The following is a 16,898-nucleotide window of genomic DNA, read 5'->3' as shown; positions in this document are numbered from 1 at the left end:
TATGGATATACATTTGCCGATAATATAGTTAAATTATGCTACATAATAGTGGCTAATTAGTTACTTTGTTGTTACTTGATCTCTCATAACACCGTATTATAAATGTACAAAAAAAAAAAAAAAAAAAAAAGACTCCAGGTCAAAAAAACAGCTGATATATTTTATTATTATCATTCTTTTTCCAAGACAGCTCACCTGGGTCTAACATTAGCCATTATAATAATTCCAGTGCGGCACATCTATCTCATAAGCTGCAGGTCTAGGATGACAAGTGCAATATGGGGAAGAAAGTGTCTACATTATTACAAGTCCTCAACATTTGTGGGGAGGCAACAAATACCAAATATAAATTCTAGAATTACAACACACAGCGGTTTACACTGAATGCACACATTCAGACTACAACGGGACACACATAAACACTTAAGCAACAATCATAACAGGAACCGTCATTACTGCTGATGTCAACCTTTTGCTCATAACGAATGGAAATATCTTGAATGAGAAACTCTTTTGGTAATTTGATAGAAGAAAAACAGATGGATGTGTATGAGTGAACAGGGCTGTGTTTCCTAAAAGCATTGTAAGCCTAAGTAGATCGTAGAACCATTGCTAGAACCATTGCAACCAATAGTCTCTATGATCAACTTAGCTCACAATGCTTTTGGGAAACTCAGCCCAGGTCAGGAAGTCTAGCACAGCATACTGTTAGCTGTCCATAGAGAGTGGAGTAGTTGTCTTTTGCATCCACAATAGGTTATAGAATGCTGAGTGAATAAGGATGACAGCTTCTTGGGAGACGAGCACCCAGCCTCTGGCTGAAGAGCCTCAGAGCGCTTAAACATTGCTGAGGGCATCAACACCAGGCAACACTTTACCCTCCAGCAGCTCCAGACTGGCTCCACCTCCTGTGCTGACATGACTGACCTTGTCTTCTGTGTCCCACTTGGCACAGCAGGTTGCTGTGTCTCCCCCACCTGAAATTAAAAGAAACAACATTGTCAATTATTAGTCAATTATAGTGGTCAGTATAAACTTTTTGATGGCTGATGCTGATATCTTAGGCCGCATTAACATTACATGGTTCAAGTGACCCAATTCCAATTTTTTCCTCCCATGTGGCACAGATCGAATATGAGCCATGAACATGTAAGCAGGAAAAAAAGCACATGGTTTCCGATATTTTCAGGACGGTTTCAGGCCTCATTCCTATGTGGAAATAAATCTGATATAAATCAGATACGTGCATTTACACCTGCCATGTAAGCGGATAGATCAGATATTCCCTTGAGAACGTGAGTCATACGTCATCGAAAAAGCGACAGTGGTGAACGACGTCAATTCAGATAGACACCAACCGCAAATCACATGAATCTTTTCAATGCCCAGGGCTCTCCTCCTTTTTCTCTGCCTTAACAGACATTTCATTTGCAGCCATTTTGGCCTAAGCTTTTCCGGGTCAATATGTCTACCTTGGATTGTTTCACCAAGTCCATAGCGTAAATGCAGATATCGGATATGGGTCACTTTTAAAAGATGATGTAAACTGCTCATCAAAAAGAAATTGGATATAGTCAACAAATCAGAATTTGGGCATCTAGAACTGCAGTGTAAATGTGGCCTTAGAGAGCAGGGTGGCAGGTGGCTGATATAGGCCTATATGATATCATACTACTTAATTTAAAGATTTAAAGAAAGAAATAAAACATGCATTTAAATGTATATTCATTTCACATAATATTGATAAAGTAATAATAAATAATAATCAAAAAATCATAAAATAAAGAAAGTTATAAATAAAGAAGTTGTTAAACCTGAACACTAATTTTAAATACAATACATATAATTATGACATGATTATGATAGCAGCAAACTGGATGTAGCGCAACATAGTTTGAAATCAAGGATGTAAAGTTGCTTGTCCAAGAGGACAGCTGGATTTGCCGAAGTTTGCGAGATTCGTGGCATTAAAAGTTTGTTAGATATTCTTGTAGCATATTTGCTGAATGCAGACAGTATATGAAGAAAGTATTATAGAATTTTCCCTTCAGTTATTAGAAAGGGCTGTTATACAAAGACAGTTCAGTTATTTATGGGAGTGACAACCACATTCTACAACCAAACTCACACCTGTGAATTCAGGGGTGTATTCCAGAAAGCAGGGTTAACTTACTGTCACATATACCCTGAACTCTCGGTTGATTAACCCAAACCTTGCTTACTCGAGGTATGCTGGTTCCAAAAATGCGTCCGGGAATAAGTTCAGCCAACCCAGAGTATGTTCCCGGTTAACACACAAGACATTCTCAACAGAGTGATGAATTGACTCACCCCCCAGGACTCACAACCACATTCTCAGAAAAACAGAGCTATGTGAATGGAACCTGACTGGACAACTAGTCTGTCATGTCATACAGTGCCAGAGAGCCGCTCTTCTGTGCACAAACATGTGCCTACCGTGTGTTTTGGGTTTTCATGTTTGGTTTCTGTAACTTACAGCAATGGAGATTATGACATGTGTGTGATCTGAAGGTTTTACATCATCACTGTTCTCCATTGGAGCTGCTCCCGTCAGTTTTGTGTTTTACACACGACTCAAATGCTCCACCCAAATATATAAAAAAAATTTATTACCAATTAATGAAGATTTGAAGGATTAATTCTCAGCTCGACTGAACTCTTGTCATGTCAAAAGTGATAAGACTTAAGTTTTGTGGACATCGGCATCTTTGATATTACTTTGGTCACTTGTTGCTTATGTTACTGATAAGAGACTACAGGCTTGACTCCTGTTGCACTTTTATGCAGACAGTATTCAAGACGCTACTGTAAGTTTTGAACGGGATTTGAACGGGACAATTCGAGACTCACAACTGTAAGTAAATGTGGTTGTCAATCCAAAAAATTAACAGTGTGAACACAGCATTATTAGCCAAACAGAGAAACTTATCAGCCAATGGTAATAATTAAAAATATCCAAATATTTTTCAATAATAATCGGCCTAGACAATATATCAGTCAACCACTAGTCTATTAGATGTGTGACATTAAATGTATTCCAGGCAAGAGCCAGTCACTTGAATGAAAAATGAAATTAAATGAAATGAAATTCTGACCAATAATGGTGATGCAGCCATTTTTGGTCGCTTCCACAACTTTATCCATCAAGTTCTTGGTTCCACGAGAAAAGTTGTCCCATTCGAACACACCAACAGGTCCGTTCCACACAATCTGCTTGGCTCTGGCTACAGCCTCCGCATAGAGCTTTGAGCTCTCAGGACCACAGTCCAGACCCTGGATGGAAGAATAAACAGATCGTTTTCTTTTGAAAATTGCTTCTAGCTCACTTACAGGAAAAGGAGAAGATCTCATAGCTCTGAACAATCTAACATGTGTCTGCTTACCATCCAGCCAGCTGGAATACCATCTGCTACTGATGCGGTCCCTGTTGCCGCCTTCTCGTCAAACTTGTCTGCAGTGATGAAGTCAACAGGAAGTGAGATCTTAACGCCATTCTTCTCTGCTTTAGCCATGAGGTCTTTCACAATTTTGGCACCCTCTTCATCATACAAGGAAGTGCCGATCTGAGCAAAACAAGAGAATAATATTTTAAAATTTCAGGGGGGTATTCCAGAAATCAGGTTATGCAACATAGCTAGATAAGTTTATGGATAAGTAAACGATTAGCCTCAACTTTCAGTTCCAAAAATTGAGGGGCATTCAAGTAGACATTGAAACTTATAATCTGGAGTGGTGATTTTGATACATTTTACAATGAAATAATACTGATACATTTGATAAAAAAACAACAACAAGACAAAACAAAAATAACACAGTTGGGCACTTTGGTTTGCAGCATGAATGAAGCTTCAGGTCACTCACCTCCATGTTCTTGAGAACCTTGAGGAAGGTAAAGGCCATTCCTCCACCAATGATCATCTCATTCACCTTGTCCAACATGTTGTTGATCAGCTGAATCTTATCTTTGACCTTGGCCCTGTCCGATCAAAGCAACAAATCAATCAAACAAACAAAGTCTTTTCAGTGAAATGTTCATTTGCAAATTTAAATCTTATTGGGATGAAAATGAGAAACCTTTGCCTCTGACAAATTGCAGGAAGTGCCCTACAACTGTCATGACAATTATGAGAGAAAAGCTTAAGGCTATTGTGCATTGCAGCACAGCTCATCAATGGGCCAATTCCCTGAGTGAACTTTGTTATCTGGGACAAACTCCAGACATGAACTGCTTCAGTTACCACTGCAAATGAGTGATGACCAATGAATTTGCAGGGGTGGATGCTATCAGGGGCAAAAAATATAAGTACATAATGTGTGTGTAAGTTGTGCAATGGCCTGACTTTTACAAGTCATTTGCATTTCCACAAGAACACTTTGTAGTAATTATTGCTTTATTTGCTATCATTGCATCCTGCACAGTTGCATTACAAGGGCTTCACCATTTCACCAACAGGATATAAAACTATGAAAAGGGAAGAAATCTACAAATCTTTAAATAAATGCAATTCTTTGTACTGCCAGATATGAGAGGCTTAAACAACTGTAGAACAACAAGGACATTGTCACACATCCTGCTGTTGCATAAGAGGATAAACTCAACTATTCCTGGACTGTCACTGATGCTTTCTGAATGGTTCTTCAATGGAGAGAAGTCAGATGTATCCTAAAAAAGCCTCTCACAAGTACAGCCCAATATTCTTTCATTCATTTCGGTTGGTGAACTCTGTAAAAGCCTTAGCTTTGATCATGAACAAGATCTTGCAGGACCAAAGCAACATCTTTCAATGTTTTAATCACTAAACCTGACTAAAACTTATCCTCTTTAAGCAAGACAGTATTTCGGACTAAAATGATAAGCTATCAGAGTAGTACTCTGTCAATAAAACTCACCCCCCAAGAATGGCCAGGAAAGGCCTCTGTGGTTTCTCGAGGGCCATGGCAAAGTAGTCCAGCTCCTTCTTCATTAGAAAACCAGCTGCCTTCTGAGGGAGATTCACTCCAACCATGGAGCTAGAGTGAGACATTAGACATGAAAACCAAGGAAAAATATAATTTTCATGTCATCTTGACATTTTGCACACTAAACTCAATGTAAATTTTTATTTTTCTATCACTGTTTTGTGTAATAGTACCTGTGAGCTCTGTGCGCAGTTCCAAAGGCATCATTGACGTAAACATCACCCAGCTTGGACAATGAGGCTCTGAAAGAATCGATTTCCGCTTGACTTGCTTTGGTCTGAAAAGATGAGTAAAAAACAAGTTATGTAAGTTATAAGATGCCACCTGAAAAATAAAAATCACATTAAAAAGGTGCAGTACGTAATATTGAAGCTTTTATAAGGGCCACCTACCGTCAGAGAGTGAATTATCATTTTCATTCAGTCAGTCTGCCATTTTTTTCTGCATTGACCTTAACTGTCAAATCGCAAACGGAAATTAGACCGAATTGCTGCACATTCGTGTTGTTTGCGATGCAGACATTAAACGGTTCACCTTTAAAGGTGCTGTATGTAGTTTTTTTTGACTACTAAAGCCCATAAATACCATGAAGCTGCACTGAAACTACAATTTGGATCTCCAACCCGTCATACCCCAGTGAAGTCCACTATATGGAGAAAAATCCTAGAGTGTTTTCCTCAAAAACCTTTATTTCTTTAGACATAAACATCTTGGATGACATGGGGGGTGATTAAATTATCAGGAAATTTTAATTCTGAAGTGAACTAGTGAACTGAACTGACCTAGTTTGTTTGCTGGCTTCCGTGGCTACAATATGATGCGTTTCCCCCTCCCCCCAAACGGAAACCCGGGGTGTCGAAATACTACTGGGTAAATTGGCAGTGGGCAGAATCACAAAGACCAAAACAAAAACAGATATTCCAACACACATTTCAAAGTAGAATAACTGGCTGTATCATTGTTTTTCAGAGAAACAAGTATGTGAACTTATGTTTCCTGAATCTCTGCAAAAATATTATGGTATTTTTGGGCTTTAGTACAGTCCAAAAAAAGAAAAAAAACTACATACAGCACCTTTAAAAGGTGAACCGTTTAATTTCTGCATTGCAAACAACACGAACGTGGAGCACAAAAATTCAGTCTGATTTCCGTCTGCGATTTGACAGTTAAGGTCAATGCAGAAAATAATAGCAGACAGACTGAATGAAAATGATCATTCTCTCTCTGACAGAAGGTGGCACTTATAAAAGGGTAGAAATACAGTACCTTGGTTATCCCAGTGCGCAAAGCAGCACTGAAGTCAAACTGTATTTTATAAGTTTTAAAACTTTCAAAATCTGTTTAGATTTTGTACAAATATAAGAGAGCAGGTTACGGATTCTTTCTCTGCTATTCACTGTCGCTTATTAAAATAGTCTGTTCGTGAACGCCACCAAGTAGTAGCTTTATGTAACAACAGTACCTTTGTGCACATGACCAAAAGTGCAAATCTTATTGGTTGACCAGTTTGTGGTAAACATAAAAAAAATTGCATCAACAGTATGCAAATGTTTGTGATGGTCTGAACAAACCCATTAACAACTGTTTATTTAAATGAAATGTTTACTCACACCATATAGTTGTCTTTGTGTGAACAGCCTTTAGTCCAGTCTCCCCCTGGCAAACTGATTTATTGTTATTTTATCTTGTCATCATTATTCTGTTTTAAAGAGCCCTTATTAACCTTGTTTGACACAAATGGTGCACTTGCAGTTGTGTTTGCATAGTAAACTGGAGAAAGTATTTTAAACCCAGTTACAGTAGGACCCCTGGATCAAGACTAACCTACATCATGTAGTTATGATCACATTACTGCTATCCACATGCACTCAAAGTTCATGACTTCTGAACTACTGTGAATGAAAGGTTACACAGGTGCCCAGAAAATGCCAAGCTGCAGTTTGCTTGCCAGCAAAGAACATGGCAGTTTCCCGGTCTCGTTCTTTGGTCTCTACTCGTCTTCCTCTCTTTCTCTTCTCCTCTTCCCTGCATGCATTCCAGCCAGGGCTCCGAGGACCAGAAAAGCCACATGATCACACATGACCTTCCTACAAATGTCAATAGGTCAGCTGCGTACAGTATCTCTACATGCACACACAGCCACAGCCTTTAACAGTAGCAGCTTTGTCCATCTATGGTGTTTATCAAAAATTAAATCTTTACTCTCTGTTAGACAGTTTTAACAGATTATTCACTTGTTTGTTCCATCTCGTCTAGATTACTGTAATTCACTTTACTATGGTATAAGTCAGTCTTCTATAATGCATTTACAGATGGTCCAAAACGCTGTTGCAAGATTGATTTCAGGCAGATGAAAGTTTGACCACATCTCGCCCATTCTTGTTTCACTAAACTGGTTACCAGTTAAATTTAGAATTATTTTTAAAATTCTAACTTTTGTTTACAAATCCTTGTTTACAAATCCAGCAAAATCCAATATCAATCTACCTCTAATTCATATACACTGATATTTTATTACATAAACCAATTTCAATACAAAAATATTGAATAAACATGTCTTGAGTATTTTTAAACTCGCAGTCACCCTGAATGTGTGGCCCATACTGTTTAATTAAGTAAAGAAATCCAAGATACACGATATTGAGATTGTATGGGTCTGTTCTGTATGGACATACAGTATACATTTTATATACAATTTTATTTGTGCAGTTTTGATTTGAAAAACTCTGCAGATACCCTGTAAGATAGCCTCAGCCTCAGCCTCAGCCCTCATGCCCACAGACTATTGGCTGAATGTTTGATGCATATGGCACACAAACTTGGAAACACTTTAGGATTTTTGAAGTCGTCATCTGATTAGTTGAATTCTCCAGGATTTCCGGGAGACGTGTGTGAAGAAAGCCATTGTGTTTACAAATGTAACAATGAGCACTTATCAGTATCAAATAAATGCTTCTAAATTATTTGAAGTTCATAGCACCATTGTTGCAGTAAACATTGTTGCCGCCACCTACTGGTGTAACGATGTAACGATACAATAGTTATATAAAAAGTGCCATGTTACTTTCAAAAAGTGATTTGCTCTATTTTGATCGCTACTGCAGACATCCGTGTTTATATCTGAACTTTAAACTATTATCCCAGTACATCTGTGATCATTTGAATTATCAATTTAAGACAGAAATAATGATACTGTGTGGTTGAAAAGACTGTTAAGCTGTTTCATACCTAAACATGACAACTGCTCTCTCTGGCTCAGCGGCAGCAGAGATTTGAATATTCCAGTGTGATTTTGTCAAAAGTTTAATAGACACAGGAGAATCGCTGTCATTTAGGAATAAGAGCACGTGGGTGTTTGAATTGAGATCATGATCATTTAACGATTAATCGTGCAGCTCTACAGTCAGTCTGAAGGTCTGGCTATGTGAGACTACCTGTAAGATGATCAAGTGCATTTTACCTGCAGAGTCACTGACATACAAAGCACTGACCTTGTTCCCCGATGCATCTTTGCCCTTGCCCTCCTCAGCCAGATGGAAACGCAGGTTCTCCAGCAGAATGACAGAACCTGCAGGTGGGTCTGCACAGGCTTTCTCCACATCTGGACCCACACAGTCCTTCAGGAACTGAACATCTCTTCAGAGGGAAATTAAACAGCAAGGTTGGTGGTCGAAGCACTAAGCTGAATAAGTATGCATTGCTATTAAGATGTCAGCTTGAGAATGCTTTTCTACCATACATTTATAATGTTTACGCAATAAAACTATACATCACTGCAGTTAAACAGATTTAGCTTGAAGTTTTATACTATTATCTCTAACTGATGGTGTAATATGTGTAGTTTAAGAAGTTTATATTGAGCTCTCCTACTTTCCCAGCAGGCTCTTGAGTTCTGCAGCCACAGGCTCCAGAGAGTACTTGTCTGGCATGGGGACTCCATCAGGACGGCCCAAGTGGCTCATCAGGACAACAGCTTTGGCCCCATTATCTAAGCAGTGCTGAATTGATGGGACTGCAGCCTTGATTCTGAAGAGAGCATATATAATATTAGTAACAAATACTGTACAAAGAAACTGCACAAGGCCAACATGTCTTTTTCACGGTCAGGTCTATATACAATATATCCAAAAAAAAACAACAACAAAAAAAAATCATCTCAAATTGGTATTTTTGTCTCAAATGGTTGCTCAAACTAAACATGCATTTAAAATACTGTTGACATTTTATGAACTAACATTTATTAAGTAGTAAATTATTAATATTTTCTTTAATATTTTGCAACACATGAATAAATGAATGATTATACACAACAAAATTTATAAACAACAAAGCTGTGGGTCGATTTTCATGGTAAAAACATTGCAATTGAATGTAACAGTATTGGTTTATCAGCAATATCCATCTCACCTCTGATTATTTGTTATTGTCTTGTCTTTCATAGGGACATTGAAGTCAACCCTATTGGAGAGAGAGAGAGAGAGAGAGAGAGAGAGAGAGAGAGAGAGAAATAAATGGATCTATTACTAAATTTGCTACATAAAATGCTATGGTTTAATGTAATTATTGAAATGATCATTCATTATTTGTAAAATAAATAGGTTCCAAAAATGTATTTAAAATATAAGTGATATATGAAAATTATCCCCATATCTGTGCTAATTAAATGCCCTTTAGGGCAGGGGTTTTATAAGTAAATAATATAGCATATTACTCCATTTACAGAATTTGACAATACCATTATATTCTGTTTTCTAAAGACTTTAATCATGAGCTAATCATCTCTAGAAATTTCTTATGCATTTATGAAATTCTAACATTTCTAAATGTATTGATAAAAATACCTATTACAAAAGACTATTTTAATAAAAATAAGGATTGTACAGTAATATTCATGGACAACTAAACCTAGTATATACTATAGGAGTACACACACACACTACTGCACGTTCACACGGTCTCCATGACTACAATGAATTACATAACACTGTAAAGCCCCCTCCAGCAGTAAGATTCAGGGTAGAGAACAGTGAATGCTGTCGATGTTGCTGTACTATAATATTTTTAATATAATATTAGACAATATTAAAGCAGCTGCAGTTTGGATCCTGACAGAGGATGTTGGAAGACCACGTGCAGTTGCAACTGCTAAAATATATACTGACTCATCGTGACGCCTTCAAAATTGTTATCAATAACTTATTTAGAAAGTGCTATTATATCATTTGGATATTTATATAAAGGTGAAAAATGTTAAATAGAGCGGCAGACAGTGGGCATGGCAGGTATGTCTGCCAGTGTGGACCAGAGGCTATTTGCTAACAGGCCTTTTGACTGTGTGTGTATTCACAATACCAAAGTTAATTTATGTAACGTTAATAGCTGTTGAGAGTATGTGGACGTCGTTTAGCTGAATAAAGTATAAACAATCTTCACTTATGTACATAATTTTTAATTCGTGTGAGTGACACGAGTATAACAAACGAGTAAGAACACGCCACTAAATGAATGTACATAAGTTACTGGTATTAACTCGCCAGCACACGCTCAGAAGACCTTATAAAACAGTATGCAATGTGAAAACGTTCCGGTTGTCGGTATGATACAAAAATAAAGTGAAGAGGCTCCCTGACCACTTGACATTTGTAGCTGGGTGGTGTCAGTTCACCAAGGCATTTTACAGCCTCTATGGAAAAAATGGTGTCAGATTTTAAATAATGGTGTTTATTTTAAAACAACGGTGTAATATATATTAAAAGATGCGCATGTGCTTTTGGTGTATCTGCCATCCTGCACGTATCGGGAATCTCTAAAACGTGACGCGTGACAGATACACTTCCGGTTATCAATGATTGAACTTGCATGGCGTTCATTCGCATAACCTTAAGCGATGCCAAAAATTAAAGGTTAAATTTAAAGTTAAAAAAAAGAAAGCATAGCCAATAAATGAAAATCACGAACATATTAATACACCGTTAGTGAGCAATATAACGGAATGTACCGGTGACACACGGTGATTCACACTTACCTCATGATCACGCGTTTTCCTTTCACATCCACCTTGTCCAAAGTGAGTTTGTTTGACAGAGACATTTTGGCTGTAGATTTGCAGAAAAACTCCTATACTGGTGTGGTGCAGTGCAGCTGGGTATGTTCCCGAATGAGAGTGACCTTAGCTTGATGCTGATGCACATAGTGTGGGCGGGTCTAATCAAGGTATGCGGTTCTAAATTCAGCGCTCATTGGATAAACTTGCTGTCAAGCAATATGCCTAACTGAGGACATAGGACCAAGCTGACACAACATGCTGCAATAATGCTGCCCCCTATCTAGAGACCCTACCCTCTTGAATTAAAGCAAGACACCACAGGTTAATAGGATAAAAAAAATATATATATAGATATCACCATACTTCAGTACAGATCAGTTTTGCATTACACGTTTTCTGAAATTTTATCTTTATGTAAATTAGGTATTATCAATCTATTAAAAATGCACTAATTTGGTTAATTCAAGGTTTTTACAGAGGGGATTTTGGATCTCCTTTTTGTAACTCCATAAAATATAAAGTACTGTTAACAGCCAGGGAAAAAATATGTAATGTTTCCTTAGGAATAAAATGTTACATAGATCAGGCAAACATGATAAAATCCCTCTGTAAAACCCTTCACAATATAGACAGCAGTTAAAACTGTAGTTTAGTGTACGAAAGCAGTTTTCTGGCAGTGCAGCAGAAAAAAATACCTGTAAAGATACATTGTAATTGAAATCCACAGACTAAAGTGTAATATAATAAACACTTAAATGTGTTTTAGATGTTCTTTCCACTAGTCTGAAAGGCAAATTGTGGAAGCAAAATTGCCCCAAATCTTAAAATTGACCACCGCATTAAAAAAAATAAATTGTTTTTAGTAAAACACATTACACTTTAAAAATTATCAGACCTGTAACTGGAATTGTCACTCCATGGACAGTATAGTTTTATCCTAAATACAAAAAATTGACCATTCATTTGATGGTATTGTATTAATTTGATGTAATGTAATTTTTTACATTACATCAAGGTAATGTAAAATCTGACAAACCCTTTAATAACACATGTATGTAGATAAAGTAAACAAGATGACAAATCTTGAGATTTTTTAAATTTATTACATTTTTTTACACACATTCCAAGACAGCAAGAAGATTGGATTAAGTGAAAATTGTCTCCATTTGCAAAATGGAAAAGTTCAGAATGTCATTCAGAATCCCCAAGTATTCGGTCCACTATGGGGAATGCATTCATCACTCCTTCCATTCCTTAGGCTGCACCTTGCCTACAGGTGATAAGTTCCATGCGATGCCTGTTGATGTGATCACCTGCGAAGAAACAAAATCACATAAAACATTGAACAAAGAAAAGTAATTAGAAGATTTGTGTTTGCAGTCACTTACATATGCCCAAACACCTGTGCAAAATGTGGCTCCAGCAATGAGCAGAGGGGCTCCATACTTTGCATGAAATTCAGGGGACAGACCAGACATTTGTCGCACAGCCACCTGACGGGCACTTTGACCTAATGTAAAGAAAAAGAAAAAAAGTAGATTAAAGTTTACACATCATTTAACACACTATTCATTGCCTTGATGAAGACAATTCAAAACTTTCCGTCGCTGAATTTATGAAAGACATATCATACAAAACCATTGACTTTATTGTAATCATATGCAGGAATGCAAGCTTGCAGGTAATAGACAAACTACTTCGAGGACACATTTTCAGTTTGAATTGTTAGAAACATTTTATAAGAAACATTCAATAGAAACATTTTGGAATGAAAACAAATTGTTAGTAACATTTACAACAATATTTTGAAATTATCGATTAGAGAGACATATTTTAAACATATGGCAAATACATGAAAATATAAACATATCTTTATATGGTAAGGTGACAATATTTTAAATTATTTGCAGAAACGTATAACTTACATTGACTGGCGAACTACGAATGTATTCCATCAAAACTAGCTTTAGCACACTAGAAGGTAACATCAGTTTATTGACCAACATTGCAACAGACACTGTTTACTAAATCGTGAAATAAAACAGACAGTCCTCGAATGAGATGGTTAACTTACCGCTGAGGTTCAGGGCAGCCTTGGCGAAGCGATACATGATTATTTCTCGGGACAACCAACTGCGCGTGCTAATACCCTTGAACTGAATGGCAGAAACAAAATGGTAGAGCGGAAATGAACGCGCAGGACTTGTGCGCATGCACGCGAGGTGATAGCATGCGGAAGAATTCAACATAACGTAAAATTAAATGTTAAACTAAAGGAAACTCTGATAGCTTAAAGTGATGTTGTTTGTTGCTAACATATACGGAGTTATACTTAGAATATATATGTTGAAATATTTTTTTTTCTTCTGAATATAATAAGGAACCTCCTCTGCTGTTTTACCTTCGTTAAACAGTTGACGGGTTGTGCAGCGTTACCTTGGCATTGTGCTTATACACTTTTTGGATCACATAAATACGAATCGATGTTAATATGAGTTTCTCGATACTATTTTACAATTGTGTCAGGATGGCCGAGTGGTCTAAGGCGCCAGACTCAAGGCTTGTTCCCTTCCGATCAAACGGGTATTCTGGTCTCCGAATGGAGGCGTGGGTTCGAATCCCACTTCTGACATAAGCTTTTTTTCCCCCCTCGATCTAGTAATAATAATATTATCACCCTGTATCTTATATGTAAGAAACAAACATGTCCTGTAACCATTTGGTTTACAATATTGTGTGACAATTTTACATATTCCCAAAATTAGAGGGATATGTCTCCCCTGTACCCACACCTCAAACTGTTCTAACTCATTATGAAAAAAAATTTTTGCATATATGTTTAAACTTTTGTATCATATTTGATACATTAGGCTGTTATGGCACATATAATGACATAGTGAGAATATGCAGCTCATACTTTAGTAGAAAAAAACACACTGGCAATTTATGCAGAGGCTCAAACTGAGCAAAAATATAAATCAGTTTGTTTTTTATAAACCAATGAGATCTTTATAAAAGCATAACAGACTTCATAAATAAAATGCTCATAAATATCAGTTGTCACTCTATACCTCCCAATAACATCTTAGTAAGAGGATTTTTATTAATGCTTAGTATTATGAAAGGTCTCTAGTTTTTATTGCATGGGGCAAAACATAATGCAGTGCAAAGGAATGATGATTGAGAGAACTACAAATAAACATTCCTCAGAAATGTATTTAAATTTTAACATGATTTCCAAAAAAAAAAAAAAGTAAACCTAAAGTTGCTTCAGTCCAGTAAATGTTCATCTTGAAACATTAATAACAAAAAAAATATTTTATTATTTAATTATTATTTTATATTTTAAAAAAAATTCAATGTTTTCACAGCAAAAAACACATACCACCTGAAAGGGGATGTTTTTAGAATTATACTTAAAAGCATTTTACTAGGCAAAAAAAAAAGTATAAACTATCAATTAGGTGACAGAAGGCATGTAGGAGATTGTGTGCAACATTTTTTTCAACAAAGGTTTGAACATGTTGATAATTAGGCCTTAGAAATGCACATATCAAATATGATACAGTAGGTTTTATAGAGTTAACTTATACAGGGACAGTTCAGCTGGAGCTGTTTAAATGCTTTGTTCAATGACACTTATCAGGTACACATCACCAGTAATTAGCAACATTCACATATACTTTGAACCAACATAGAGCTCTAAAAAAATAATTCAATAATGCACAATGATAATAAATCATATTATTTAATAATGAATATTATGAACAAAAAAAGGTGTTTTGCAAATACTTGTCTTTATAAATCATAATCTCTTGGAATGTTGCGTGAACCTAATCTACAAATGTCTTGAGCAGATGATAAGACGATAACAAGACGATGATAAGAGCATGTGAGGAGTTTGCTTGAAAACCCTATTTAGTATGGGTCTAGTCTTAATCTATATCAAGGAAACTGATCTGACACATACCCTTGAATGAGATTTCCACTGTCTTTTAATAGGACGCTCATTTAAAAGTATTATAGTGTGTCTTGATGTTTATATATGCATTTGGTTTGCAATGCAATGTTCTCTGGTTAGATAAAAATCTAGTGAGAAATTGTGTCCCATATTTACAGCAACCATATATTCCTGAAGAATATATTTACCCCCAAGAATTCTTCAAATGACATGATTATGAGTCACAGTTGCTGTATATATAACATATGCTACATTAGGTTTAGGAATACAGAGAAATGAAATTATTTATAAACATATGACGTGCTAATTAAAGTCACATTAAATGACAGAGAGGTTCAGACAAAAAGGCAAGTTTGACTGCAACAAATCTAGGTAATTTAAGCACAGATGGAAGAGCTAGGTTTGGATCCATGTTCTCCATGTTCTAATCCTTCTTTTTGTCCTTGACTTCCTCATCATCTGTGTACTCTGTTGGTTCTTCTCCAGGTTTAAGAAGCTTCCCAATGTAATCATATTTCTCTGCGGAGGAACATAAGAGAGTTTACTCAACAGTTAGCAATCCAAGCTCATTGCAACATCTCCAAAGAGCACAACTGTAAAATCAGGGAGAGGAACAAAAAAGGTGCCCTTCAACTTACGTGTGAACTGGGTCTCCCACTCGCTCAGGCTCTCCTGCTGCATAGCATTGAGATCTGAAAGATCATCATGAGTTTCTTTCAAGGCCTCCTTCTCCAAACAGAACGTGGCCAGTCCTCTGGATGCATCCTTGCCTGCGAAGACCCCGTAAGGGCCCTCTAAATGTGAACAAATTCACAAATATATCAGAATCTCATGTGTGTTGCAAAACATGTAGGGTATTTCTTTCACCACTCTGTGCTCAGTGGGAATGTTAAGTATCTAGTCAACCTTTATCCGAGTTAAGTTAATTATTTACTGATGACCAGTAGTTTTTGGCATTGCAAAAGTGTGCACCAAAAGTACAAAAACGCAGAAAATACTGCTGGCGTCTCATTATCAAAAGAACAACAACGTAAACATAGGTACACTTTAACAGGGTTGTGTGACATCTCTATTGTCCTGAATTTATCATTAGGTTAGGGGTTATGACTATGCATTTGTACCTTGTTTAAAAAGTGCGACAAAGGGGCGTGTCTGAAATTAAATCAATGCGTTTTTAATAGGTCGTTTTTCAAATAAAAAACAGGCATATGCAAACACGTAATTGTTATGGAGCCTACGATAAGTTTGTAAAATAAGTAAAACCTGCAGTTGAATTTGTGACATTCGAGTATTACCTGGTCCGTAGAACTTCTTCCCTCTTGTAACATCAAACACTTTCCCGTTGACAGCCATGAGGATTCTTGGGTTTTTCAGTCCATCGTACTCTTGCAGTTCTGCTAAAGTGAAATCTCTTTTCTTTAGTTTAGGCAATGGCTCCTCAACCGGGCCAAAGTCTGCAGGCTTGTCTCCACGGACGATTTTGTACAACAGGAACAAACAAAGACATAGCAAGCTAATGTTCAGAGGCGAAGTGAAAATTTCCTGAAGAATTCCAGAAGTTTGCTCAACATTTTCTTCAGCCATTTCGTTTCTGATATTGTGCGTGAGAGAACATCGAGAGACTCATCGACGACTACAGCAGTGCACCAATCACAGATGCCAAAAACACACAATAGTGTGACGCCAGCCAATCAGATTCGAGGTGAATTTCTGGGGCGTGTAGTTTATTAGATGGGGTTTGAAGTTAACTGTAATCTGTGAACCGTGCGGGTCCGGGACTTTTTTTTTTTTTTTTTTTTTTTTTTTTTTTTTAACTGTTTTACAATATTGAGAATTTTTTATTTGAGAATTGTTATAATAAATACAAAATTTAAACTATATATTTTTTTCTTAACAAATGTTTTCATGATG

At 36.7% G+C, this 16,898-nt stretch overlaps 3 protein-coding genes and 1 non-coding gene across 4 annotated transcripts; 1 reads left to right on the top strand and 3 right to left on the bottom strand.

Annotated features, from left to right (window-relative positions):
• Window positions 1–146: 146 nt before the first annotated feature.
• pgk1 (phosphoglycerate kinase 1) lies at window positions 147–11,165 on the bottom strand. Its single transcript, XM_048167357.1, has 10 exons — window positions 11,006–11,165; window positions 9,388–9,438; window positions 8,851–9,006; window positions 8,472–8,616; window positions 5,154–5,257; window positions 4,912–5,031; window positions 3,883–3,997; window positions 3,405–3,584; window positions 3,117–3,294; window positions 147–977 (listed from the first exon to the last, which is right to left on the bottom strand). The coding sequence occupies exons 1-10, from the start codon at window positions 11,068–11,070 to the stop codon at window positions 838–840; spliced, it is 1,254 nt and encodes a 417-aa protein (XP_048023314.1). The 5' UTR covers window positions 11,071–11,165; the 3' UTR covers window positions 147–837.
• Window positions 11,166–12,109: 944 nt separating this feature from the next.
• LOC125253410 (cytochrome c oxidase subunit 7B, mitochondrial) lies at window positions 12,110–13,256 on the bottom strand. The gene is made up of 3 exons (XM_048167360.1): window positions 13,101–13,256; window positions 12,415–12,536; window positions 12,110–12,339 (listed from the first exon to the last, which is right to left on the bottom strand). Exons 1-3 carry the CDS (start codon window positions 13,237–13,239, stop codon window positions 12,265–12,267), a joined length of 336 nt encoding a protein of 111 aa, XP_048023317.1. The 5' UTR covers window positions 13,240–13,256; the 3' UTR covers window positions 12,110–12,264.
• A 291-nt stretch (window positions 13,257–13,547) lies between these two features.
• trnal-caa lies at window positions 13,548–13,658 on the top strand. Its single transcript has 2 exons — window positions 13,548–13,585; window positions 13,613–13,658. It is a non-coding gene; the product is annotated as a tRNA-Leu (tRNA).
• A 425-nt stretch (window positions 13,659–14,083) lies between these two features.
• Window positions 14,084–16,642, bottom strand: pgrmc1 (progesterone receptor membrane component 1). Its single transcript, XM_048167358.1, has 3 exons — window positions 16,283–16,642; window positions 15,626–15,781; window positions 14,084–15,506 (listed from the first exon to the last, which is right to left on the bottom strand). The coding sequence occupies exons 1-3, from the start codon at window positions 16,569–16,571 to the stop codon at window positions 15,412–15,414; spliced, it is 540 nt and encodes a 179-aa protein (XP_048023315.1). The 5' UTR covers window positions 16,572–16,642; the 3' UTR covers window positions 14,084–15,411.
• Window positions 16,643–16,898: the final 256 nt, after the last annotated feature.

This window comes from Megalobrama amblycephala, linkage group LG18, assembly GCF_018812025.1.
Source record: "Megalobrama amblycephala isolate DHTTF-2021 linkage group LG18, ASM1881202v1, whole genome shotgun sequence".
NCBI classification, from domain to species: Eukaryota; Metazoa; Chordata; class Actinopteri; order Cypriniformes; family Xenocyprididae; genus Megalobrama; species Megalobrama amblycephala.
This window is presented reverse-complemented; position numbering and strand designations above follow the sequence as displayed.

What these genes read in the sequence shown, in the direction of transcription:
- pgk1 (XM_048167357.1), bottom strand. Translation starts at nt 11,070, where the DNA reads ATGTCTCTGTCAAACAAACTCACTTTGGACAAGGTGGATGTGAAAGGA. An exon ending in GGAAAACGCGTGATCATGAG is followed by an intron (nt 9,439 to 11,005) that starts GTAAGTGTGAAT and finishes TCTCTCCAATAG; the next exon opens with GGTTGACTTCAATGTCCCTA. An exon ending in AAGATGCATCGGGGAACAAG is followed by an intron (nt 5,258 to 8,471) that starts GTCAGTGCTTTG and finishes TCATCTTTTCAG; the next exon opens with ACCAAAGCAAGTCAAGCGGA.
- LOC125253410 (XM_048167360.1), bottom strand. Translation starts at nt 13,239, where the DNA reads ATGCGCACAAGTCCTGCGCGTTCATTTCCGCTCTACCATTTTGTTTCT. An exon ending in GGCTGCCCTGAACCTCAGCG is followed by an intron (nt 12,537 to 13,100) that starts GTAAGTTAACCA and finishes TCTTTACATTAG; the next exon opens with GTCAAAGTGCCCGTCAGGTG. An exon ending in GCACAGGTGTTTGGGCATAT is followed by an intron (nt 12,340 to 12,414) that starts GTAAGTGACTGC and finishes GTTTCTTCGCAG; the next exon opens with GTGATCACATCAACAGGCAT.
- pgrmc1 (XM_048167358.1), bottom strand. Translation starts at nt 16,571, where the DNA reads ATGGCTGAAGAAAATGTTGAGCAAACTTCTGGAATTCTTCAGGAAATT. An exon ending in GAAGAAGTTCTACGGACCAG is followed by an intron (nt 15,782 to 16,282) that starts GTAATACTCGAA and finishes GTTCACATTTAG; the next exon opens with AGGGCCCTTACGGGGTCTTC. An exon ending in GTGGGAGACCCAGTTCACAC is followed by an intron (nt 15,507 to 15,625) that starts GTAAGTTGAAGG and finishes GTTCCTCCGCAG; the next exon opens with AGAAATATGATTACATTGGG.